At 38.6% G+C, this 25,248-nt stretch overlaps 1 protein-coding gene across 2 annotated transcripts in view; it reads right to left on the bottom strand.

Moving 5' to 3' along the window:
• BMP5 (bone morphogenetic protein 5) overlaps window positions 1-25,248 on the bottom strand; it is a 54,276-nt gene that overhangs the window by 3,538 nt on the left and 25,490 nt on the right. The window contains exons 3-6 of one of the 2 annotated variants that reach the window (XM_074153229.1): window positions 20,366-20,514; window positions 9,522-9,719; window positions 2,222-2,298; window positions 278-388 (exon numbers count right to left, since the gene is read on the bottom strand). In XM_074153229.1, coding sequence (XP_074009330.1) covers window positions 278-388; window positions 2,222-2,298; window positions 9,522-9,719; window positions 20,366-20,514 — 535 coding nt within the window. The remainder of the gene's footprint in view (window positions 1-277; window positions 389-2,221; window positions 2,299-9,521; window positions 9,720-20,365; window positions 20,515-25,248) is intronic. The other variant, XM_074153230.1, reaches the window with a different exon arrangement.

Below are 25,248 nucleotides of genomic sequence, written 5' to 3'. Positions count from 1 at the left end.
GGGCCCCTTTTGTTCTTGCCTACACAATTCTCCAGTAATATGACATAGTCTTCTCATGTGTTACTGCCTTTGAAATGGAAGCGAAACCTACCACACAGGCCGCTCTGGACAGTTCATCCTCTTTCCAGCGTAATCATCAGAGCACATCTTTGAAATGGGTTATCTTTTACACAGAAATAATCAAAATCCAATAGTAGCAAAGAGAGGAGGGGACAGCCCCTGTCCCAAGGCACTTACAACTGCAAAATATGCAACTACAACATAGGCAGAGGCATACCAGAGTCTGAACAATGGCGTGGTTTGTTGCGTTCATGTGGGCATTGAGGGGGAAAGAACACTCTCCGTCGCAGTAAAATGCAGCGTAGCCCTCCGGTGCAATAATCCAATCCTAAACCAAGAACAAATAAATGCACTCAATTTTTTTGTTTTTTTCTCTCACTCAGAGAATTTAAGACCATATCAAACTAACTAAGACTTATCCAAGGACAAAATGAACTTCAGAATGTAGCATGTTAAATTACTTTTTTGCAAAAAAAAAAAGGAAGTATTTGCTTTGTTTATGCAAAACTCGGATGAAAATTAAATGAAACTTAGAAATCTGTACTGAATACAGACTTATGAGGCTGTAAGGGGAATTAAAGGTCCAACTAAGTGTGTCAGAATACTTTGCTTCCCAGACTGAAAATCTTGAGCACTTCTTGGTGCAACAAAAGTAATTAAAATGCATCCTTTTGTTTCAGCATACTCAATACCATTAATTGTATTATTGCACGAGACTGAGGGTTGTTGGAGACAACAACCATTGGAATGTCACTGAATCATACATTTTGGGTATTTCTAGCAACACAGCATGGGGAAGAAAACCACAAGAGGGAAAATATTTTAAAATGTTAATGAAAGCTATGTGTTTAGTTTGCTGAATTCCTTTTTTGCCAGGCAAAGGTAATGGCGGTGCTCTGGGAAGGGTGGAGAGGATCAGGTATTTAATTCTTGGGTTTTGTTTCTTTTTATCTCATTTCACTCTGAGTTTCACCAATCAAATATTGTACAGTGTAGCTTTGACTTTCCAACTGAAACTTTGAAGTCCTCAGAGTATTTGTTTTATGAAAAAAATAGATTTTCTTTTCTATATGACCACCTTGAGTGACTGATCTGAGAGCCTTGCACATCTTGGGGCATTTCAGAATTTACTGTTTCAAAAAATGAAAAAACTGATGATACCTGGAAAACCCTGTGATCTACAGAGAGACAACAGCTCACTTGTTCAGTAGCCTGAGTTCAAGTCAATACCACAAGCCCACCCTGCGGCTGTGGGTAGGGCGATTATGCTCTGCAGACTTGGGAAAACAGTCTCTGCCTACTTCTTCAACTGCTGTGAGGATAAACATATTACAAAAAGTCAGGCAGAGCAATGAGGCCATATGAGAATCTGAGCTAGATGTGTAAAGGATGAGCTGTCACTAAAGAGGCGGCACACTTTTTCTCCTCGTAGACTTGTTCTGCTCATAGAATTGTTTTAAAATAATTCAGAGAAATCTGAAATGCACAGCCAGCCATCTCTGATTCTACTCAATATATGCAATCTGTCTACGTTATAGGTGCTGATGACCGCCTTGTTCTTCCTTTATAGAAAGCTTCTTGCTTTCTGGAAAAAAATCCTAGGTTGATCTCTTGTAATGCCCTGCTTCTGTCTTTATGAGCTTTTGCTACAAGTACCTTCTTTCTTTTGTTACAGTATGGCAGGATGAATTTTTCTTAGAAATTACATAAACTTAGCTGTGGTGTTCTAAAGATTACTGATCAGTGATCCAACCTGTAGTTCCCTACGGACTGTACCCCAGTGAAATCTCGCTGACCTGCCCTAGACACCATCGAACCAGGAGAATTCAAGTGCAAATTTCAAAAGGTCCATTGCTTACTGTGGGGATTTTGGTTTCATTTATTGCAGATCTATTCATGTCTTGAATAATAGTTCACATTTATCTTTATGTGAATGAATCCAGATCTTAAAGCCATTAATGTTTGCAAAATCATTGAGAGAACAGCAGGCAAAAAAGGTAAAGCGATAGTGGTAGGGATTCATTACAAAATGCACTGAAAGAGTTTGTCTCTCATCAGTGAAATACCAATTGCCATGAAGAAAACAGACTCTAAATAACGGGGGACTGTCAAATAGGTTGTCCCAATTTGAATTGATAGGAAACAGCATTTATAATCGTACCTGCCATCCTAAGTCTCGGAAACTCACATAAAGTTCGTGTTTCTTACATGCTTGCTTTTGCTCGCTTGTGTTATAATCTACAGGAAGAAAATAACAATAAATTGTTTAGAAGCACTGCTAGAAACAACAAGATTTAGCTATTTTTGACCAAATTGTACAAAGGAAAGGAACAAGCATACTATCATTCATATTCCTAGGGTTGGTCGTAAAGGCTGTATAAACTTGGAAATGCAGAATCAGCAATGTCAGCCTGACACAGTTTGTGTACACAGAGGAAACAATGCATTCAGCATTAGGGGAAACAGGTTTAAAAGATGTCTGTGTGCTGGTTAGCTAGGTAACAACTCTGATAATATGGACACAGGTAATCAAAGGAGGACAAGTGAGAGCTTGATCCAAGATATGGGGAATTCATCTGTATGTTGGCACAGGTTTAATTTCCAGGTAAAGAAAGTAACCCAATTCAAAACATAAATTAACAGTAACAAAAATTGTCCTGAAACAACAGAATTTCCAAAAGTCCGTTATTTTGTACTCCTTCATTTTTTACCATATTTTCTGGAAATATTCACCACTCGATGATCTTTAGTTGGTAATACTAATGTAAACAAGTAGACTAACAGATGCTTTTTAAAGACCTGAATGTTTCTGCACTGTTACAGATAGGTCAGGATACCTTCCATACATGCTTCTCCAGGACAACTTTAATCCTGGAGAAAATCTAGTACTTGTTCCTTACTGGCCCTGAGTTACAGGATAGGAAGGGAATAGGGTCATGCCTTCATCACATTAGCACCCCAGAGCTGGTTTATATTGCTATTCAAGTGATGCCATCAGTGAGGCATGTGATGGAGCAGGGAGGACAGGCTGTCTCCTCTGGTTCCATTTCAAGAATGCTTAAAGTGGCTTTTTGGGACCAAAATAACAAGTCTGGCAGGGAAAAAAAAAAGGTTGGCTGAATTTCACAGCAGCAAAATAATCTGTAAACAAAAAAGGAAGACACTGAAAATGAAACAAAATCTTATTTTGAGGAATAATTTTTTTAGGAACATTTTTTTAACAATAAAAGACTTGAGACTGGGATGGGAGGGTCTTTGTTGAAAAATTTCTGGAAAATGAAGAGAGGCCTTTTTCACATAAAAATGAAAAGGAATGAGTTCTACAGTCTGTGAGAGAACCTGTTGTAGTGCTTCACTATCGCTGCAGAAAACTCTTCCAAAGACCTGACCTAAAGAAGCTTTTCTGTAAATTTACCAACTGCTTCTTGTCAGCTGTCCTGATCTGTGCTATCATTGTTTCTCTGGGTTCTCTTCAGTTTCTCTGTGTCTTTCTGAAGATGTGATGGCCAAAACTGAACACAGTGCTGAATAAAGTAAAATAATTATTTCCTACAGGTTCTGGATCTTTTTTTTCTAGCAGTATATTCCAGAACAGGAGTTTTGCAGCAAAACCACACTGTCAAATTAACAGCTTGAGATCCCTTTTTTATATACTCCTGCCTAGTCACCTTAGGATTATGTTCCATTTATGCAAATCAATGAATAAAGAACAGGTTGGGGGTGAGGATGTTGATGGGAACTGGAGTATGATGGGGCTTGCAGCAACTGTGAAACAGCAGAGTTAAAAGGTTCTGAGAGATGACCAAAATCAACAGCAGCATTGCAGTCCTGGACTTCAGGAGAACAGATTTCAGCTTGTTCAGGGATCTTCCTCACATGATCTCATGGCCGATTGGCCTGGAGGGCAAAGGTGAACAGGAGAGCTGGCTGATCTCCCAGGACAACCTCTGAGAGAAGCACAAGGTAAGTCCACTCACATGTGCAGGTCAAGTAAGTATGGCGCAAAGCCACCCTGGCTGAACAGGAAACTCTTGACTGAGCTCAAATTCAAATAGGTAGTAAAAATAATGTGGAATTGGGATGAGCTACACAGAAATAATATAAACAGATTGCCTGAGCATGCAGGGATGGATGTTAGAAAACCAAAGCTTAGCTGGAGTTGAAACTTGTGAGAGATGTGGAGATCAACGAGAAAGACTTCTATAGGTACATTCATAGCAAAAAGGAAAACTAAGAAAAATACAGGTTCCTTGTTCAGTAGAGCAGAGGTGACAAGGTGACAAGGACTCAGAAAAGGTTAAGGTACCCAATGATTTTTTTGTCTTGTTTTTTACTGGCAAGATTTATCCTCAGGACCCCCGGGCCCCTGAGCCTAGTGACTGAAGCTCTAGCCACAGCAAAAGAAATAGAGTTAGGAACCACTCAAGCAAATTGAAGATACACAAGGCCATGTGAGAAGAAGGGATGAACTTCAGGGTGGGGAATGATCTGACCAACATTATTGCAAAGTCACTCCCTGACATTTTTTAAGTGTTCATAGTGACTGGAGGCTATTTTTGATGATTCAAAAATGCAAAATATCACACCCGTCTTCAAGAAGGGCAATCAGCTTAACCTCAGTGTCTGGGAAGTCTGTGGCACAAATTCTCCTGGAAGAACAAGAACATGTTTGGGAACAGTTAGCATGGCTTTACTAGACCAAACTGAGCGTAACCAACCCGATTGATTTCTGTGGTGAGCTGACCAGCTTTGTGGGCTTTTGAAGAGCACTGGGTGTTGTTCGCTTTGCTTTTGGGAAGATTTTTGATACAGTCTCCCATAGCATTCTTAGGGCCAGATTGGTCAGATATAGTTTGGGTAGGTAAAGAATATAATGGGTGGAAACTTGGCTGGGCTGCTGGACTTAAGGGGTTGTGATAGTGGTACAAAGTCCAGCTGGCAGCTGGTTACTAGGGATGTCCCTAAAGGATCAGTACTGGTGCCAATACTGATTAATGTCTTTGTTAGGACCTGGACAATAGAACAGAGTGTGCTCTCTGCAAGTTCACAGAGGATACCAGGTCTAGGAGGAGTGATCAGTCATCCAAATTACCAATAAAATGTTGGACTAAATCAGATCCAGAAAAGGCTCAATGAGATGTCATTCAAAATACCCACCCAAATTTTACTCTTATTGGTAACATGCTCCTTGAATATGTTTTTTCTTTTTCTTTTAACAGGTTATGTACCTAGTTTCTGTAGAATTTACCTGGGCCCCAATATGCCTCCTGAAACTGTGTCAAAAGCTGTGCACAAGTCAAGATATATCCATTTGCAGTACTAAATAACTTGTTCTAGTACACCAGGGATGTTAAGTCAGGCTTTCTAAGCTATAATAACCCAAATCCTCATTCCTTTTTAAAGATTACTACTACCTTCTTTACTGCAGTATTTTCCTAACCCTTCATGGGCTGATTCTCAATGGCAGTCATTAAAGGTTTTCCACAGATAGTTAGTTACCTGCTGCCATTTCAGATGATCTCAATTGCCCCAGGGCATGTAGGGTCAAAATACATACCCACATCCTATGGGAGTACTGTGTTTTTTCTGGAGTAACCACTGGAAAGAAGGAAGGATACCCTAGGACACCACGAGTTTTCAAAAATCTGTATACCTTTAATATAACCAAGAACTCTTAGTCATCCTTTGTGCTGAGTTGTCTGCAAAAATCTAGTATGTTCTGTACACACATTCAAAGTAAGGTGAAAGTAGTAGAGTGTAAAGGAACTTTATCTTTAAAAAGTTGAACTGTGTTTCACTGATCTCTCTTTACAAGGATCCGTATACTGATTTTGACTAATATCAGTGCTCGTAGGAGGTAAATATTGAGCTTTTCTGTTTCAGCTACTAGTGGGAATTTAAAATTCAGTCATACAGAATTCAAATCACTTTGCAAAAAACCTGTGACTGAAAAGCGTGGGAAGGAAATGCAGATGAGAAAGTCAGGACAGTCACAATCTGGTTTCAGATCACACCCAAGCAGGCAAAAAAATGAAACCTGAAGATTGCTTTTGCCAATTTCCCTCAGTCATGACATTTTCATATTTAAGAATATTTTAGCACCAGAATGTAGAAGAAGTCCATACAGTTAAAGGAGAAAGGCTGAATAATAAATATGTAAGTCATCACATAGATGTCTTCATTGTCTCGATACCCTGAATTATTTGAATATAGGTGGTGAGTGGTCACACCAGGACACCTGGTAAGATGGTCTGTGTTTCATTTTGGACATCTATCTGCAAACTATCTAACGCACACACCTATGAAGAAAGTGAGACTCGGGCAAGTCTGTATTCTTTCCTTGAATTCTATCTTTCATATAAGAAAAATGTTGTGTATAATATAATATTTTGTATAAGTATCAAATGTGACATTTATAATAAAATCTGGTGCCAAGGATCCAGTTTCACATACTGTAGCTTCAAGGCCCTTATGCTTACTCTGTCAAGAATCAAAACTGTACGTTATTGTGACTAAGAAAACACTGTTCCTCAGCTATTCAGAGACTGCAGCTGGGGTCCAAACCCCTACATAGCAGAAAGAGCTGTGGAAAGAGGGCAAGAAAATATATTTATAAGAAATTTAATGAGGATTTTTTTTCAAGGGAAATAAAGACATATAGACATGCCTATATATACTATCACAAAGTACTGTGTTTTTAATTAATTAGTGCAACACCAACCAACAAAATACAGGAAATGCAGAGTTAAGTATTGTTTGTTTTGATGTCACTGCATTATGAGCAAAAATTATGCAGCTTTGGTTTTGAGTTTCCTACTGTAAGTCACTATTCAATATTTAAATGTGGATATCCTCTTGTGTCCAATTACACTGCAATTCTTTTTAGATGATGTTAAAAAAAATTAAGCCGACTTTGTTTTAAGGAAGAGTTATATGATGTAATTTGGGAACAAGTTGTCTTGTTTTGATTTGGTTTCCTTTTATCTACATTTTGACAAACATACAATTGTTTAAGTAATAAACAGTTCCGTCCTCTGTGCAGAGCAGGCAGGTGGAGTCTGAATGCTAAGTTTAATTATGTCTGTCTTTGCACTGCACTGATGTCATCTTCTCTTGAAGTTCTTAGCAACACAGGGATGCTGACCCCAAATCTGTCAACATTTGCCCAGCTGTTATAATAACTGACACATATAGTTTTATTTTCTTCATGTTGTGTTCATGCATATCTTCATGAATAATTCAAAAAATGTGTTGTCCACTGGAAGGGAAGAACTGAGTTGCCCAGTGGGGCTTTCCTTTTTGATGTGCTGAGAATACAGTAAAGCTAATCACAGAGGTTCAAGAAAAAGAGACAGCAAAAGAAAAAGGGCAAAAGACAAAAGGCAAGAGTCAAAAGGAAGATGACAAAAGGTAAAGGCAAAGGGAAGGAGAAAGAGAAAAAAAAAGAAAAAGGAAAAAAAGGCATCAGGGGATGAATAAGACTTGAATATCGTCTATTGACAGGCTGTTGTGAGGAAGATGATGAGCAGAATTCTTTGGGGTTTTCTTTGGTTTAAATACGAAGAGATGAATTATACTCTTAAAGCACTGCTCAATGTTGGAAGCTGTAGAGAACCAGGAGAATCAGCCTTCTCTCATAAGCCTGCAGGGTTACAGCATATCCACTCCCCAATTCCTGGGGCTGGTGAAGAGGAGGAGAAGGGCATAGTTTTTCCCTGATAACAGACTCTCCCCATGGAAGAACTCTGCCTGTACTCTGCGGAGTTGTGAAGATCTGGGAATAGGAATGTGTTCTCTCTTTCACGTCTTTTTTGCACAGTCTGCAGGCTGGGGACCTAAAAAGTTTAGGAGGTAATTTGTTTCATAATGCTCATTTCACTAGAGATGCTCTGATTTTTCTTGTTTTACAACAGCCCTGGAAGACGACTGGATGCACAGATGAGGTTGACCGGTGTTTTGAGACATATAGACAGCTCTTCCTGAGGCAATCCTCATGCCACTGCAACTTGCTGGCTTGTGTCGAGTTTTTCCCAGGTTAAACCAGCAGGGAGCTTGTGTTCAGCTTTCCTGCTATAATCAAGGAGGCTTAACAAGTCAGTTCAGTTCTCATTTCCTTATGGACTAGAAAGGTGGGATTCAATCTGAAAGTATTATATTTAGGTGTTTTGTGTGTAACGTACTCTCATGATTTTCCCTTCCCCAAAATAATGTAATTCTCAAAATTAGTAGACATTTTCCAGGAAATATGAAAAGACTTTTTTTCATATTTTTTGTGCAGAGAGAACGTTGTTTACCCTTGACGTAAGAGATTGTATTTGGGAGCTAATGCAGTTGCACAGATCATGTTTGACTGTGTTTAAAAACAAAAACCAAAAAACCCAACAAACAAAAAACCCCACCCTTATGTTGTGTTATTATGTCCAAAGCCCTTTTATAAAAATTGGAAAGTGCATCATGCGATAGCAGTAAAACAGAACGAACGGTAACTGCAGAAAAAATTCATTCACTACTGAAGTGAATGAATTTAGAGTGAGCATCATCTAGCAAGCTTAGCTGATGTACATGCTTAAATCACATATCAACTACAAGATGCTCAGCCTATTTTTAACCTGCATTGTTTCAAAAAATCTCAAGCTTAAACAGTTAATGAAGAGAGAACGTTTAGTCAATCTCACTTTATAAATAAGGAATAATTTTAAAAATGTCTTTCTCCTATAGAGCATGTAATTTCTTTCTTTTTTTTTTTTTTTTTTTACTAGTAAAAAGCTAAAATTGCCTAGTTTGGGACTTCATTCATTATTTATTTATAACTGCTCCCCTGCAATATTGACTAATGAGAGGTTAGAAGTTAGTTGCGCAGATGAGCCATTTGTGCTATAGCTATACAGAATATCAGAAAACTTAACAATACTCAAAAAAACCCTAAACAAAAACCAGTGGTAAATAAAAATCCTTTGTGCCTTAACAAATGTCAGGGGCTTTTAAAAAGCTGGGGTCCTCAGAGGGAACATGTGCATCTCTCTAAGCCACCTACCTCAGAAATAACTATGGTCCAGGTCCTCAGCAGAAACTAGAGAAGTAGGAGAGTATTTTTTCTACCTATACATCATATGCAAACAAAATTGAGCCTGCTGCTGAAGTGGTAATAATCATTGCTGTGACTTAAAAAATGTTTTTTCAGGATATGTTTTAAGATGAATTTTTAACTTTAAAGTGGGATTTTATTCCAGTAGATCACCAGGTAAGCTTCAAATAAGTTTATAAACTTAGAAGTTTTGCTCACATAACAAAAGTGGTTTAAGCAAAGCTGGGGAGGGGTGAGGTAGAAATGGAATGGGAACACAGTTTCTGACAGTTCAGCCAGTGAGCAATATCTCCTTAAACTGCTGTGACTCCACTCCATTTGAGCAGGTGCCCATAACTCCCCTAAACACACTAGAAAAATCATAGCTTCATCTTACCCGCAACACTTGGCATCCTAGAAGACTCCTGATGACTACTGGATTTATTGCGGTTCTGATTTTTCCTTTTATTGTTGGCTGCTCGGACAGAACGCAAAAGCACTTCACTTGCCTTGAAGAACGCAACCATGAATGGTTGCTTTGACTGAGGCCCATGCCTTCCAATCAGGCCAGCAGATTTAACATTGATACTTCGACCTATAAAGTAATGGAAATCGTAAGTTAAAAGGTGAGCTTCTGTCCCTCCTGAAGCCACTGTGGGAGCTCAGCTGCTGACTGGTAAGGATTTTGCCCGTAATCCCGAATTTACGTGATTAAGAATCCTAACTGCATTTTGTTGAACAGAACACAAAACACAAAGAAATTCAACAATTTACAAAAGCTGCAATGACTTCACAGTTAGTCTGTCACTGCACAAGACTGCAGTCTCTCTTGTGTTATATATCTTATGCATTATACAGGTATTTTCATTTAGTTTCATGTGCACATCTACAGAGCTGAAAAATACTTGAGCCCCACTGAAGTCTGTAGGCTATCAAAAGGATAATGTAATGCGGTCATCTAAGTTTTGCATCACTGGAGTGTGAGATGTGGAACCCTATATCCCCAAAGCAAATCAGTAGCAAAGAGAAGTGTAGATAATAAACATACTTCTGCTTTAAAAATAAATGTTGGGCGGTGCTACTCAAACTGATGTTCATTCACTAGTAAAGGTGGGAAGGCATTCAGTTGTCCAAGAGAACAGAGTTTGAAATATGTACATTATTGACTCTGGTTCCATTCCCAGGGGATGTGCGTATTTCTTTAAAATATTTGTTCAGTCAGGACTGTGTGGTAACCTCACTATATTATAGGATCTAAACCTCAGTAAAAGAAAAGAAAGCAAAACAAGTCACTGAAACTGCATCAGTGACATTTTAGCAAATAAACCCTTGCTCTTAACAGAATTTATTTTGGCAGCATAAACACTTTTGTGCGTACGTGTATTATGCAGAGCCCTTCAACCGTCAGAAAATGAGACAGTGTCATGTGAAGCTGTGCAGCTGTGCTGGGTGGGGGACACAGAGGTCCTTTAGAAGGGAAGGTATGGGCACAGGCACTGCATCGGGGCACCTGGGGATTCTCCTAAACCGACTGGAAAAGTTTGCTACGCGGGCGGCGAAGGAGCATCTGCCTCACAAACATATAATGCCGTTAACTCAATCATCCTGAAAAAGAACTTGCAAATAAGCATAGGAGTAAACCTTATAGAAATAAGCATATAGGTTTCCTTTTCAAACACAAACTTACAGTGGCTGTATGCCAGAGTCTATATTTCTTAGAAAAACTCTATCACTGGCGTAAATGAAAGAGGCAGTTTGATTTGTGGTTAAAGTAGTTTCCATTCTACTTCCACTGTAACAAATGTATTAATTCAGCTCAGACTTCCTCCTTCTGGCAGCCCTTTTGCAGTAAAAAGAGAAATTAGAAGTTCTAGCCAAATACCATACCTTGAACTGACCCACTTCAATACATAAACACTTTTACAACATGTTTATTCAGGTGTAGCACTTTAAATTGGTTTAAGATGTTTCCAGTGACAGAGAGCCCCGCAAAGGCAGGAGAAGAACTGAGAAAGTTAGCAGTTATGGAGCAGAGTAATTGGCAACATATTCTGAACAATTTTGATAATTACTTTTTTGACTGCAAGGGAAAGCTATATTTGTTGAAGCTTCTGATTTCATTTTAAATGGCTTTCTAGTCCTGTGTTTCTTTAATTCTTCTTTTCATGTGTTTGAGTTACTATTAAATAATTCAGTAACATTAATTTCTATATGTTCCAATCTTCTCTTGCAAGTCAGATATGAAAAACTGTACAGACTATTCTCTATTCATTGCAACATGGACAAACTAGCCTCTTACCACAAAGTTCCAAGTTTCCCCTCATTTCTAGAGGGAATATTTTTACTATTTTTCTTTATTTTTTGTTCCAATGACTTTCAGAATTTTAATTTTATCTGTAAAAGATTAATACCTTACTGGTGGACGTTTTAAGAATGCTATTAGATTTATATACTGAGGGCTGTAAAGATGTGTGGAGGTTTTCTGAATTTAAATCTAGGTTCTCTGAATTTACAATGGTGGATATTGTGTGCGAAGCAAAATATCCTTCAAACCAACGTGAACTCCCTTTAAAATAACTTGTAATATTATTAAGTTTCCTCTGGGTTTCCTTTAGACTTCAGCAATGAGATGGCTATTAAGATTCCACAAGTTAAGGCTTACTTGGTTATTCAGGGTATAGAGATATGCTATAAAAAATTAATCCTGTAACCCACAGCCTTTTTACACACAGAAACAGCTTATGTGACTTTATTCCTTTATTTGCTTGATCTTTTAAGCAGCCAACCTAAGTTTTTAGGACCCATTTGTTCAATTCATGCACAATATATGCACTGAATCTGTTTCTCGTTCAGTCAACAGGAAAACTTTCATTGACTTCTGTGGGTCCATCGTTAAACTTTTCTCTCTCGGTTTATCATATACCTTAGCTCAACTGCAACTTCCAGAAGACAGAAGCAAACAAAATATACATTGCCCTTGAGACACTATATTTCTTCCGAGGAGGATCTCTGGACCGTTTGGTCTGGAAATTCAAGCCACATATGTTGTCTCGATTTTAGGTTGCTTCTGTGCAACAGAAAGTTTACATTTACAGAACCTCTATTATCCTTTATTTAAAAAAAAAGGAAAAGAAAAAGGAAAAGAAAAAGAAAAAGAAAAAGAAAAAGAAAATGAAAAAAAAAAGAAAAAGAAAAAGAAAAAGAAAAAGAAAAAGAAAAAGAAAAAGAAAAAGAAAAAGAAAAAGAAAAAGAAAAAGAAAAAGAAAAAGAAAAAGAAAAAGAAAAAGAAAAAGAAAAAGAAAAAAGAAAAAAGAAAAAAAGAAACAAAAGAAAGCATGCGTGTGTGTGGAGATTTCCTTCAGTCTAAGAATGCAAAGCTTTGCCCCTTCCTGAACAGGAGGTATTTCAAAGTATCCTGCTTCAGAAATGCATTACGCTTTCTGCTACAGCAGTAGCTCCATCTGTGTGCTATGGTCGTGTTAGGTAGTCCTCACCTTTGTCTGTAGTGTGGATTTCAGAATACAGTAAGAAAAATCTTTACTCTAACCCGAATTGGCCTTTGTAGCAAGAAGTTTCACTTTTAGTAAGTGATTTTCAGCCTATCGTTTCTTGTAAGCATTTAGAAAACTGTCAGCTTGTTCCATACTGTGGTATTAGAGCAGTATTTTCTACAATCAGCTGAGTGACACAGGCTGACCTGCTTAACTACAGCTTCCCTCAGAGCTTCTCCCACATGAAACTGGTAAAACCAAACAGCAAGGTGTCTCTCTGCTTCCCTTGAGCATCTCTGAACAGGAATTGAATGTGGTCAAGCATTCTGAAAAATGGGTTTGTTTTTATACTTCCAGTATACTTCCAGTGTATCTTTAATTCTAAGGATTTCAAAGACTTTTCTTTAGACTTTAGAAGAAAAGAAGAAAAAAACTGCAAGAAAAGAGCAGTCAGCTAGTGCTTACTCCACTGAACCAAACCACTGCAATTGCCCCTATGGCTAGAAAAAACAAATAAGCATAACAGATGGACTTTGTGTGGGGACAGTCCAGAGCCTTTGTATTCCTCATATTCTGGCACGCACTTCTCAGTCCTGCTATGATAATTTATTATCTCTTCTCCATATTGACAGGTATATTTGGAGACTAAGACTTATTTAAAGCATTATGTTCCAAATCTGCTGAACTCCTTAGTCCTTATTCATATGATTTTGAGTCTTTGGCAAGATGTATTTGTTTGACTTGGCATTTAAACATTTTTGGCTTTTATTCTATTTGATAGTAAAGTGCCCTTAGCAGTTTGCATAAAAAGTTGTATGGAAGTGCTGGTTTGACTGATTTAACTGAATGAATATTATTTGCCTTTTCACATTCTGTCCCCTTATAATAAAGGAATCGCTGCTGCAAAAATAACTGTGAAGTTCAGCTTATAAAAAGGTGCTACCACAACGATTCTGATGATTTTGTTCTTTTTTTATATATATATATCTCAACAGAATGGAAATAGCACTCAGGATCATAACTGCAGAGTTATGTGCTGTGTCACTACGTCTATTTTTCTGCTGTGACACGCAGTGTATCATACAATTCTTTTCACGAACTGATCAAGTTCCATCTTAAAAGTTCATTTTCCCCTTCAGCTGCTGCAAATGGAAATGCAAGAGCCCTTGCAAAGAGCAAGCTTTCAGTAACAATCTGTCTCACAGCCCTGACCTGGAGACATCGCCTCGTTTTTCATGATTCACATTCAGAAAGCCGACTTCTTCTGAGATCGCCAGTGTGGATGCCAATGACAGTGGTAAGATTTGTGACTTGGCTGTCTCTCCTCAGGCGGTATATATTTTATGTAAGGCATTGAGCAGACACTAATTTTGCAAGAGCTTTCAGCCATTATGCATCTTGGCCAGATTTACACTGGCAACACAGGACAATGAGTGATTCCAAGATCCGTTATTTTGTCCTGAGTCATCGAACTGCAGCAAACCACTCACTTTGTTATGAAAAACAAGAACTTATTTACTTTCAAAAGTGTTCAACAAGCCACAAAACACATTTTACAGATTAACCACCGCTGCTAGGTCACAGTAGTTATTTTGGTAATAATTTTATATATTTGTAGATAGAAACAAAAAACTTTAGTGTTGTTGTGAATTCATTTCTGGTTCGCTGAAAAAAAAATTCCAATGCCACACCTATGGTTTCTTCCTCGTGGGAAGTGATATCTGAAATGAGGATTGGGAAAGGCCTTTTGGAGAAAGACCCTGAGGATACAAGGTCCAATAACATCTAATATTTGAGCAAAAACTGCCCTGAGGCTCTGAGTCTGAAAGCTTGCAAAGTAGTTTCCAAAATTAGGTAGACAGTTGTGTGGTTTCTCGTGCCTGAACAGTGCTCTCGAGAGCAATTTCAGAGAAACAAAAGAATTGAGGTAGAATTTGGCTACCAAAGCTTAAATGAAGGCTTATTAGAAAAAGGAGAAGAGAAAACCTAGCAACGCAAATGTGATGGTCCATATATAAGACATCCTCAGCACTCCAAAGTATTTTATACTGCCTCCATTGTATCATCTATATAACTGTTATGCAAACTTTGCCTCTGGTGGACACATTTATCTATATCAACATAAAATATGTTTTTGAAACAAGCTTAATGTGTTTTATTAACTCTTCTCCTCCTTGGAGGCTTTAAAGAATTCTGAAAAATGGGTGGTCTTGGATGGTCTGGTCTGCATTTCCAACGCTTCACGGCTTTAGTCAAAACTAAAGATTTAGCTTTTGTTTTTAAAATTTTACATTTTGTTGTTTTGATTCAGTTCAGTTGAAGGAATTTTACATGTCCTTTTGTGTTGATTTTGGTATTCATAAAGCTCATGAAGAAAGCACTTGGGAATATGTTAGGAACCATGGTATGCTGTATAACGTGGCAGTACCATGTATGCTTACACAAAAAATCAGTTGTAATCATACACAAATATGCTAGCTAAGTACTTGATTTATCCTTTCAATTTAATGTAGTTAAACTGTGAATGGTTTGTAGGAGTCCTACGGTGGCCTTTTCTGCACAGTTTAAAATGTGTTCAAGAAGGCAATAAACCAAGAAGAGATTAGATTAACTGGTTGTCCACCAAAGGATAAAATGAATAAAAGCCTTCAGAATGAAATGAAGCACAAATGCTATCATCTCTAAAATACTGGTGCTGAGAAGCAGATATACCCTTCATCTGTCTGGGGAGCAGCGTGGAGGGGGAGCTGCACAGCTGTAGAGCCAGGACCAGTATGCACCAGTATGCAGTGGTGGCAGGAGAAAGGGCAGGAGCCCATCTCACCTCCCTGACCCTCCTGCTTAAAATGTGCCCTTACTAACAAAGCATGTGTTCACATCACTTGCTACAAGCAGACATAAGAAAATGCTGACTGTATTTTTGACCCAACTGGAAACAGGGGTTACATCCATCTGAGTAAATTGTGGAGTGCCCAGGAGCACTCCCAGGCACTGGAGCTGGATCTTCTGCTCTGCTCAGGGTGGGAGGGTGCTCCTGGTGCACTTACGTCCTTCGCCAGCTCCACAGCAGAGTCCCCAGCACTCCAAGTGCTGCAGGGACTTCTCCTGGTGGGGGGCAGCTGCCATGCGGTCACCCCGTTTTGGAGAATCAGAGTGTCATCCCTCCAGCTCATTTCGCGCCACAGTATTCCCGAGCATGTTGAATTTACTAGCGTAACTTTGGCCAAAGTCAGCTCTGAACCAGAACTCGTGTAGCTGTACTTAGGCAGTGCTTGAGCCCAAGCTAATAAAACCTGCTGAGGGGCAGGATATATTAGCTCGGGTTCAGTGCTGTGCTAACATGGCTGTATGGCTTCCAGATGGCTCGGAATTTAGGCAGAGCTATTGCCTGCCAAAGTCCATATATATATATCAATATAAATATATGCATCCTAAATTCCCCCACTGTAAGGACACTAATGAAGGTGGACTCACTCCTGATACTTTGCCTTGTAAATACCAAATCCAAGAGACTTAAATGTAACAGGTCTGCAGGATCCTCCAGAGTACCTGATGGCTACCGTGGTCATGTAAGTTAGGTGCCAAGGTTGACTGGGGCCAACCTTGGGATGAGACTGATAACATTTAGCATTGTAAAGATGAGGCCAAGGCCAATGTAAAGCATGCAGCCAACTCTCTGAAGAAGCCAGGGTGCTGCCACTGGTTGCTATGGGTTGAAAGCAAGACAGCCACCTCTGTGGCTCTCTCTATCTGTGAGATAGAGAAGGTGGCCATGCTGCCTCTCTGGAGGCTTTGTAGGAGAAAGGGGTCTTAGAAGGCCCAGGCTGAAAGGAGTAAAGGCTAAAAAAGAGAGAGTGTGTCTCTTAATGTGTCCCCCATCATCACTGGAGAACAACCTCACCAGTCCTTCCTGCAGCATGTAGGATTAGGAGCCAAACTGCCTTTCAGGGGACACATGTCGGAGTGTACACAACTATGTGCTGGAGAGAGAATTGGCCTTCCCCGGGCTTCACTTGGATCAAGAAATCTATTTCTTTCAAGTTTCCCTTTGCTCTGAGGAAAAAAAAATACCTGAAGTAAGAGTCAGAGTCAGGGACCTGAGGATTCCTACTGCCTGCCCACCTCAAACAGCAAGAAAGCCCAAAGAAACCTTCCATGGGACTATGTGGTAACAGAAATCACTTTAATCAGCTTGGGATTTTCAAAGTTACCACCAGTTTCTTCCCCTCTGATGTGCAGGCAGATGGAAAATAACCGAGAGCTGCAGTAATGTAAGAAAAGGCACTGAACTACGTAGCCATGGGGGCTACCCGGGATGTTGTACTGACGGCTGTGCATTTGGAATTTCTTTTATTCTGTGCATCTCCAATAGTCATCGTTACACTTTATCTCCCTCTCCCTTTTTCTGTAGACAACACTAGATTCTCTTCAGCAATGACATAAACAGCAAAAGGAATACTCTTGCAGATATTTATGCTCCTCTAGTAAAAGCGATGTTCAAACTGTTGCTAACTTCCAATTATAAAAATGTTAAATGTTAATACAAAGGTGCTGATTCACTGGAATATGTTTTAAGACTGAGGAGACATATGGTATATATACAGGAAAAGCATCAAATGGAGCTTTTTTGAATTGTTTCTGCATCTGCATTGATTTTATGCTGCAATTCGTCTAACACTCGCACTTCCATCAGTGTGAAAATGAGCACCTCTCATTTTAAACACCATGGAGAGTTTTGGTGTCAAAAGGAGGGAATCGGCCAAAAAGGGATGCTGCAGAATGTTGAGGAGACATTAAAAAAGAGAATCAAAAAAACCTGATCCTTAATTTACCACAGCCCCAGGGAAACAGTGCATTATATGTTGACAGCTTCCATATGTGTCATGCAAACCTTTATTCTTACTGTTCAAAATAAAACGTCCCATTAAGAGAAAAAGTCTACATTTCATGCTAAAATGAGGCGTATGATACCAAATACTGTCTTAAAGAAAAAAGAAAACACATTCCAATGTCATGTGGCTTTTTGTACTTTTTCAGCATTTTCAAACGGGGAAAAATATGAATTACAACAAGCAGAAATTCTTCCAAAGTTGTTTTTATCACACTGTTATATTAAATAGTTACAAATTTTTTTATTCCTCATGTAGACATTATTATTATTTATGCACCATCTTCAAGGATCACCAAAAATATATGTCTATGCAAGTAATTGCCTAAAAAGTCACTGAAAGATAACTGTAAGAAAGATTACTGATAATGGTAATGATAATATAGTAGCACCTCAGGGTCTCAGTAATTATTGGCAACCTATTTTAAAGGTTCTGTATGAATAAATCTAAAAATTAGTATGTATTTACAGACTTGATTATCCAGGGCCCCAGTGCAGCACCTGAATACCTCAAACAAGGATCCTCTGATGTAACAGAATCCCATTTAGTTTAACAGAAAGGTTAATGGATCAGGTCTTATCATAAATGTCTCTCCAGCTACGGGGGCGGAACTCCTCTACCTCCCGTAAACTCAATGGACAGCTGGAGGCATGAAGAAATGAGCTTCAGATCTGCATGGCCTAAAGTTCGCTTGAGCCAGGGGAAGGTTTTTTGGTTGATTTAAACCAGTCTCTGAGCTTTCATAGAAAACTGGTTGGAGGGAAGGTGGGTGGGGCTCCCTGGGTTACAAATTGAGTCCACTACATACTGAGTCATGTATAAAAATTCATGTTCCATCTGTACACAAACATGTCATTCAACTGCTGGTGTTTTTAATAGCTTCCAGAAGTAACAGCAACCCAATAAAAATAATCAAAGCCTTAAGAGCAAAATTGTAAGGGCATGAAAGGATGATTTGCCTTATGCTAAGCTGAAGTGGTATAGCACAGGTTTTCCGTATAGTTTTGAAAACTTTAGTCCCTAGAAGGGCACTCTTCTTGCATGAATAAACTAAAAAGGGAACAGAAAGTGAGGGAAGAGGGGAATTCCCTATTCACTCAAGGAGCTGCGCTGAGAAATTCAAATAAGTTAGGTGCAGAAGGTAAAGCTGCCTGTGGCTTTGGAATTTAAAATAGAAAATTATCTATCACCTTTCTGATCTTGGGAATAGGACAGGGGAAATATTTACATAAACTGTTCTTTTACAATTTCTTCAGTGTATTAATCTAAAGGTTTCCTTTTACCCATACAAACTTTCCTGCTGTTTACTGAACGGATATAATTTTGAGGCTAGAACCAACAAATTGCTGTTTCCAGGGTTTCTTAATGAATGCCTTTCATGGATATTTAATTTTCAAGAATTTCTGTATTTGAATCTCCTGGAAAAAAAAAAGTCAAGGATGGAGTTTATTCTGGAACAGGAAAGCTGGCCAGAAGCCAGCCCACCTAATTTGGATGCCTGACGGAGGTGTCACCTCTCCAGAATTTTAAGGGCTTAAAAATGGCCTCACAAACCCAGGCTGCCTAGCAGAGCTGCTCCCTGTCCAGCCCGCGCTCAGGTGCCGGTGCCTTTGAAGGCTGGTTGAATGCAGCAACAACTTGGTCTACTTTACATTGCTGCCTCTCTTTTCCCCTGACTGTACTCCGACCGTATAGGCAATATTAGGTGTAATGGCCACCCGCTCTGCTTCAAGCCTGCCAACTCCCTTTTTAAGCATCATGCCTAAAGAAGGACACTTTTTGCACAACTCTCCAGCAGCCACAGCACTTGCCGAAAAAGTATGAGAGGCTTTGTTCACAGCCCAACTGAGCCTGAGGGAGAATTCAGATCAAAAACAATGAGAAAATGTCGTCAGAACAAAAGAAGAAGAAAAAAGTATTAATCCTTACACCAGGGTTTCTTCTGCTACCCATTAACGTTATGTCAGCCAAGGTTTAGATTAACTGGCATCATAGATCCCTTGACCTCTGACATAAAAAGCTTTTTGACAAGAGCGAGCTAAATCTGAAAGTTTGCTTGTAAAGTAGTATGGATTAAGTGAACCATCACAGAAAAAACAGTATATAAGTCTCTTTTTATTAGTTTCTAAAGAAGTCTAAGTAAAGAACATTTCTTCTAAAAATATTATTTTGCATTGAGATGCATTTTCACTTTTTTATGAAGAGCATAACTGCGAATAATGTAGTAGCCTAGTAATTTGTACTAAAACCCCACAGCTCTGACTTCGTTTTTGGTAGTGTTTTTTCTATTTTTCAGCTAATTAAAATTTTCAAGATTTCAAATTTTAAACCCATTTCAAGACAAAAAAGTTTCTAAATTTTTTTTTTTCAAATGATAGAAAGCTAGTAACTACATTACCCTATTGTTAATCTTTCTCCAACATCCATACCAGCAGCTATGAGGTACCTCCTGAACTCTCCTGAGGTTTTTTTTTATACCTTTCTTCACACAGCAGCCCAGAAAGATCTTTAGAAACTTCCTAAATAAAAAATTCTACAAATCTACTTGAGTTTCCTTAATGTAATAATCAGTGGAAGAACATTAAAATAGAACTTCATTTTGTATGTAGGAGATTTTATCCCAAAATTCGTTTAATTTAACTTGCTTTAGTTAGTTTTATAATTGCCATATTCTACAGAACTAAGAGTAATAGAAAGTTTGCAGACTATAGCTATAGCAGGATAAGACTTGTGTTCTTTGCTTATAAACTCTTCAATGAACTGTCACCCAGTCCAAGTTGAAAAACGCCCGTCCAGAAAAGGTTCCCAGCAAGAGATGGCAAGAGCATATATGGCATTATGACCTACAGTTATGATCTTACCGTCCACCGTTTCAGCGCAGAGTTGCAAGCCCAGATTGTTCTGTGGATTAATCACCCAGTGATTGCTGGTCACAGTAATGTCAAACACAAACCAGCCCACATCAGAAGCTTGAGCCTTTCTTGTGTCTAACAGGAACAAGTCTGCATCCCTAAGTCAAAGAGAATAGAGAGTTAAGGCATTCAAATTTTATTAATTTTAGTTCTTAGTTTCCTTGCTGACAATAACTTCCTGGAGTCCAAATGAATAATCCTTTGACATACCCTCGTCATGACACAGTACAGCATGTGCTGTAGCTAACATGTAATTGTTAAGTATAATACAGGTATTTCCCCTGAGAGGCCTTTCTGAAATGAGTCTCAGCATGTGAAAACTACAGCTCTGGAAAATCTGAAAAATCCAGCTTCCTGATATAAATACACAAAATATATAGTTGAGGTTGTGTATAAAGGATTCCTCTTTCAGCACTAGAATGTCTCAGGAAGATTAACTTTTATAAACCATTCAGTGTAAAAGACAAAAAATGTCAAAATCACGTTCTAATTTCAACTAAAATTCAAAGGCATAGCGTTGCTGAAAAAATCTGTTATTAATAACATATGACAGCAGCTATATCATATGACAAAACATGAATAGATGACAGTTTAGATAGTTTCATATTAGTACAGATGTTTAGAAAATAAGTCTCTATATCAAAGTCAAAATTATATATCTATTCAATAATGTAATTATTACATTTTAACCCTCGATTCCCTGGTATATTCTCAAATTTGTTCCCATGAAATATTCCAGTAATTCAGAAGGGCTGCTCAGGGGAGTTAGTATAATCATGTTACTAAATGTTTAGCATGGATCGTTTATTTGTTCTGTTTTCACGTATCTCCTGACACAATTGGTTCCAGAACTACATCTGTGTTATAAATAACTTACTACAATGACCACAGTAAACCCAAGATATATAACTCTCATCAGTTTCATTTTAAATGCTCTACAAAGCAGCATGCACTATTAAAAACTGTTTGCCCCATTCAGCCTCTTAAACCTAAATCTGTAGTTATAGAAACCTATTTCTTTTCTGCCATAAATAGTAATCAAAACAATAATATGCAAGAAAAAATATTTTATTCTAAATTTTGACTGTCCAAGTCAACTAAAGACAGACTTGGCTTCTACAGACCTTGTAATCATATTGTTACCTTACAGACAGCATGAATATTAAAGAGGTAGGACAGACAGAACTAATAGGCTTTGTGTGTGAAAAGTGGACTTAAAATTACAATGGTTCTGTCACTTAATTGCTTGATTGCAACAATATCATAGGAGGTTGCTGTCTTATCTAGACCAAACACTGTAAATGCACCTAGAAGGTCTGATACTGGAAAAACATCTTGTGTGGCTCTTGAAACTGTGGTTGTTCAACACGCAGAAAAATAAGACCAAATGAGCTATGACAAGCAGATGTTTACTTACATGTGAGAAATATCTGCAGAATTGGGTTAAAGAGCTCAGAAATTGTAAAGGAGTTTGGGTTTTCTTGTAGAAAAAATAGAAAATTGAATGGGTTTTCTTTCAAGTTACCTTTTTTCCCTTCTGCTAAAGGATAATCTTTTGCTGGACTCTTATCACTTCCATTCTGGTAGAACTATGCTAATGACCACACAAGGAGAAAACTTACATTCTCCCTCTGGAGCTAACATGAAAACAGTCTTACAATTCAAAAGAGCCTGACCTGTTATGCTAGCACTGAACAAATTAACGACGTACCACAAGCTCATAAATAGTACTCTCTGGAGTCTTAAATGCCAGCTTTTTTCTCTAATAAGCAGTTTTATCGGAATTTAAAGCTGAAAGGTTTACTTCTCAATGTGACAGTCTTTAAGATGTTTATTTATAAATATTTCTTGTATAATTCAGTATATTTAATAGAAAACCATAAAATTGTTTAGAATATAAAAAATTACAATATCACAGTGCTATAATTTCACATTTGTCTTGTCTCCTCCTAGAATACATAATTGTTTTGCTGTATAGATTCTTTCAGTTCCAAACTTTTCTGAGACTGATATGAAACGTTCTCAAAAGTCAGGACGCACAATGTCTTGTATGCCAAATCAGAATAGGGCACTGCTCATAGTACGGTCCAGAAACCCCTGTAAAGGACAAATTTCCCCTGTGGATGTCTCCTCAGTGTGACTTTATTATTTTGTACTGCAGCAGAAACTGACACCAAAGTGTATTTGGCGTTGATATGTCAGTCTTCTTGTCTGCCTTCCTACAAGCATAGTGATCTGGCTAAGGTAATAGACTCAAAGAGGCAGATTGTTCTTACCCATTAACTCAGCAAATGAGCCAAAAATTCGTTGTGAGTACCTGGAGGAAACTAGAACTGATTCTTGAGAACTCATAGTAGAACAGAGAAAGTGCGTCCGGACCAGTGCTAATGATTTAGGCCACATAACAGCAGTTTACTACAGAAATGCAAAGTAGTCATCAGGAAAAAACCCAACTGTTTTCACAATTGATATAAACATAGGGTGAAAACATGCTCCCTGAGAAGGCAATGAGAGGTCTGGGATCAGGATTCCCCCATTGGTGGGTGTCATTCACTTAAAGTTCTCATCACGTTTTGTGACATTTTTAATTTTAAAATTCTCTTTTTTTCTGTGAAAAGAAAACACTGATCACACTTAAAATGAAAAACAGCTGCAAATTTTGGCTCTAATTTTAAAAAATATTTCTATTTAAAAAATAGCCCACAACACATAATAAAAAAGTAAGGCATTATGTCGTAAATAGCCTGAAATGCAACAGTGAGCACATTCAGGCAGAATACAGCTGATTGGCTTTACCTTTATGGAGGCTGTTTAAGTTTAGTGATCTCAGTCTGGTCCCAAACGGCCAGTTGTCTACAGCAGAAATGCTACCACAGTCAAGAATTTCAGCAAAGAGGCTGCAGGCAGAACGTCTAAGAAGCTTCAGATCTCCTGGGTCACTTAAGGAAGTAAAGGTGGAATAAACCATCTATATGTTCCTTGAAACCCAGCAAAGTTTTCGACCAGATCAAATCAGTATTACTATGTAATAGGCCATCCCCACAATACTGCTTCACCTCTCGCCTCATTCCAGGAAGCTGCTGTAGTATCTTAATGCCACTTGAGGATTCCCTAATGTGGGAAGAATCCTTGGGGTTTAGTTAAATTAATGGCTAGCTGCCACCAGATCATGAACAAGGATTTGGCCTGTTGGACTACATTACTTTCGTCATGAGAAAAGATCCGGGTAGGAGAACATTGGCAGGGCTGTGTAGGAAAGTTTGCCTTGCCATGGGCTGTGCTTTACACACTTACTTAGAACAAAGAGAAGACTTTAGCCCCAAAGACTGTCATTTCAGCAAACTCCAAGCAAATTCAATACACACATGCTTCAGCAGCCATGCTGCCACAGAGACAGAAAAATGTCCAAGACGACAAACATAATCCTTAGTCTGCAACTCAGAAACCCTACACCCTGAGCACTCCTTTCCCGAAAGCATGGCAGGACAGCATTTGGCATCACAAAGCTCTGTCAGACACCCACATTTCCTGTTCAGAGCAAAGAAGGGTGGAGAAGCAGCGTCAAAACACAGCAGTTTTGCTGTGATGTGGCACTAGTAAGGAGTCGACATTATAGAATCATAGAATCATTGAATGGTTCAGGTTGGAAGGGACCCTAAAGACCACCTAGTTCCAACCCCCCTGCCATGGGCAGGGACACCTCCCACCAGACCAGGTTGCTCAAAGCCCCGTCCAGCCTGGCCTTGAACACCTGCAGGGATGGGGCCTCCACAGCTTCTCTGGGCAACCTGTTCCAGTGCCTCACCACCCTCACAGTTCTCTCACCATCACATTCTGCAGTTGCAGGTTCTGAAAATTTTGCACCTTAAATCTCATGCACATATGTAGGACAAATCTGAGGTGACAAAGGCAAGAATAACACTAATGAAGTCTGGGCCTTAAAGTAAAATCTGTGGCTTTATTAAAAAAAAAATACTCTTGGGAGCGCTTCTGTCTGGAGGTATCAAGAAGCAGGTGGGAAAAGTTCCTTGTTTCTAATTTGAACAGTGGAGAGCTTGTGGCCTTTTCTTATCCTGTCCTACTGGGGCATTTACCTTTATATACTCTATGTATGAATAGAGACTGGCAAAATCAACTATAGGAGCAAAACACTTAGTCTACATCTGAAGTTTCTGTAGTCATACTGCTGAAATCAAATGGGTGGTATATTGTTGCATGTCCCCATTTCCAGCATCGTGCTTCAATTAGAGGACATGGGCTTTTATGTCTATAAAAGCAAATATAAAATGTTTATAAATTTATGTTCATGTATTGAAGGAAATCAAGAGAATTCTTTAATGGTTTCACAAAGACAGTTGTCATTTTAACAAGTCAGAGAATATTTAAGTGTGATCTTGCTTCAGAGTAGTAAGCAGTTTTTATCTCTCTAAAATAGAATAGAAACCACTTACTGGGAAAACTTTAAAAAAATCAAATAACAACAAAAAGCCACCAAGACCTAAAAAAGAAAACTTCAAATGGATTAGAAAAACTAACTTACCCCATTAGTTCTTAAAAAAAATCTGTTGAGTTTGTAAGTGAAGAGCTTGCATTAGATTGATTCATAGATTCATAGATTGGTCCAGGCCGGAAGGGACCTCCAAAGGTCATCTAGTCCTACCTCCCCGCAGTCAGCAGGGACACCCCCAACTAGATCAGGTTGCCCAGGGCCTCGTCGAGCTTCACCTTGAATATCTCAAGGGAAGCGGCCTCAACCACCTCCCTGGGCAACCTGTTCCAGTGTTCCACCACCCTCATGGTAAAGAATTTTTTCCTAATATCCAATCTAAATC

This window comes from Numenius arquata, chromosome 9 (assembly GCF_964106895.1).
Source record: "Numenius arquata chromosome 9, bNumArq3.hap1.1, whole genome shotgun sequence".
Taxonomy (NCBI): Eukaryota; Metazoa; Chordata; class Aves; order Charadriiformes; family Scolopacidae; genus Numenius; species Numenius arquata.
Note: the sequence above shows the minus strand (reverse complement) of the source record. Positions and strands in the feature narration are given on the sequence as shown.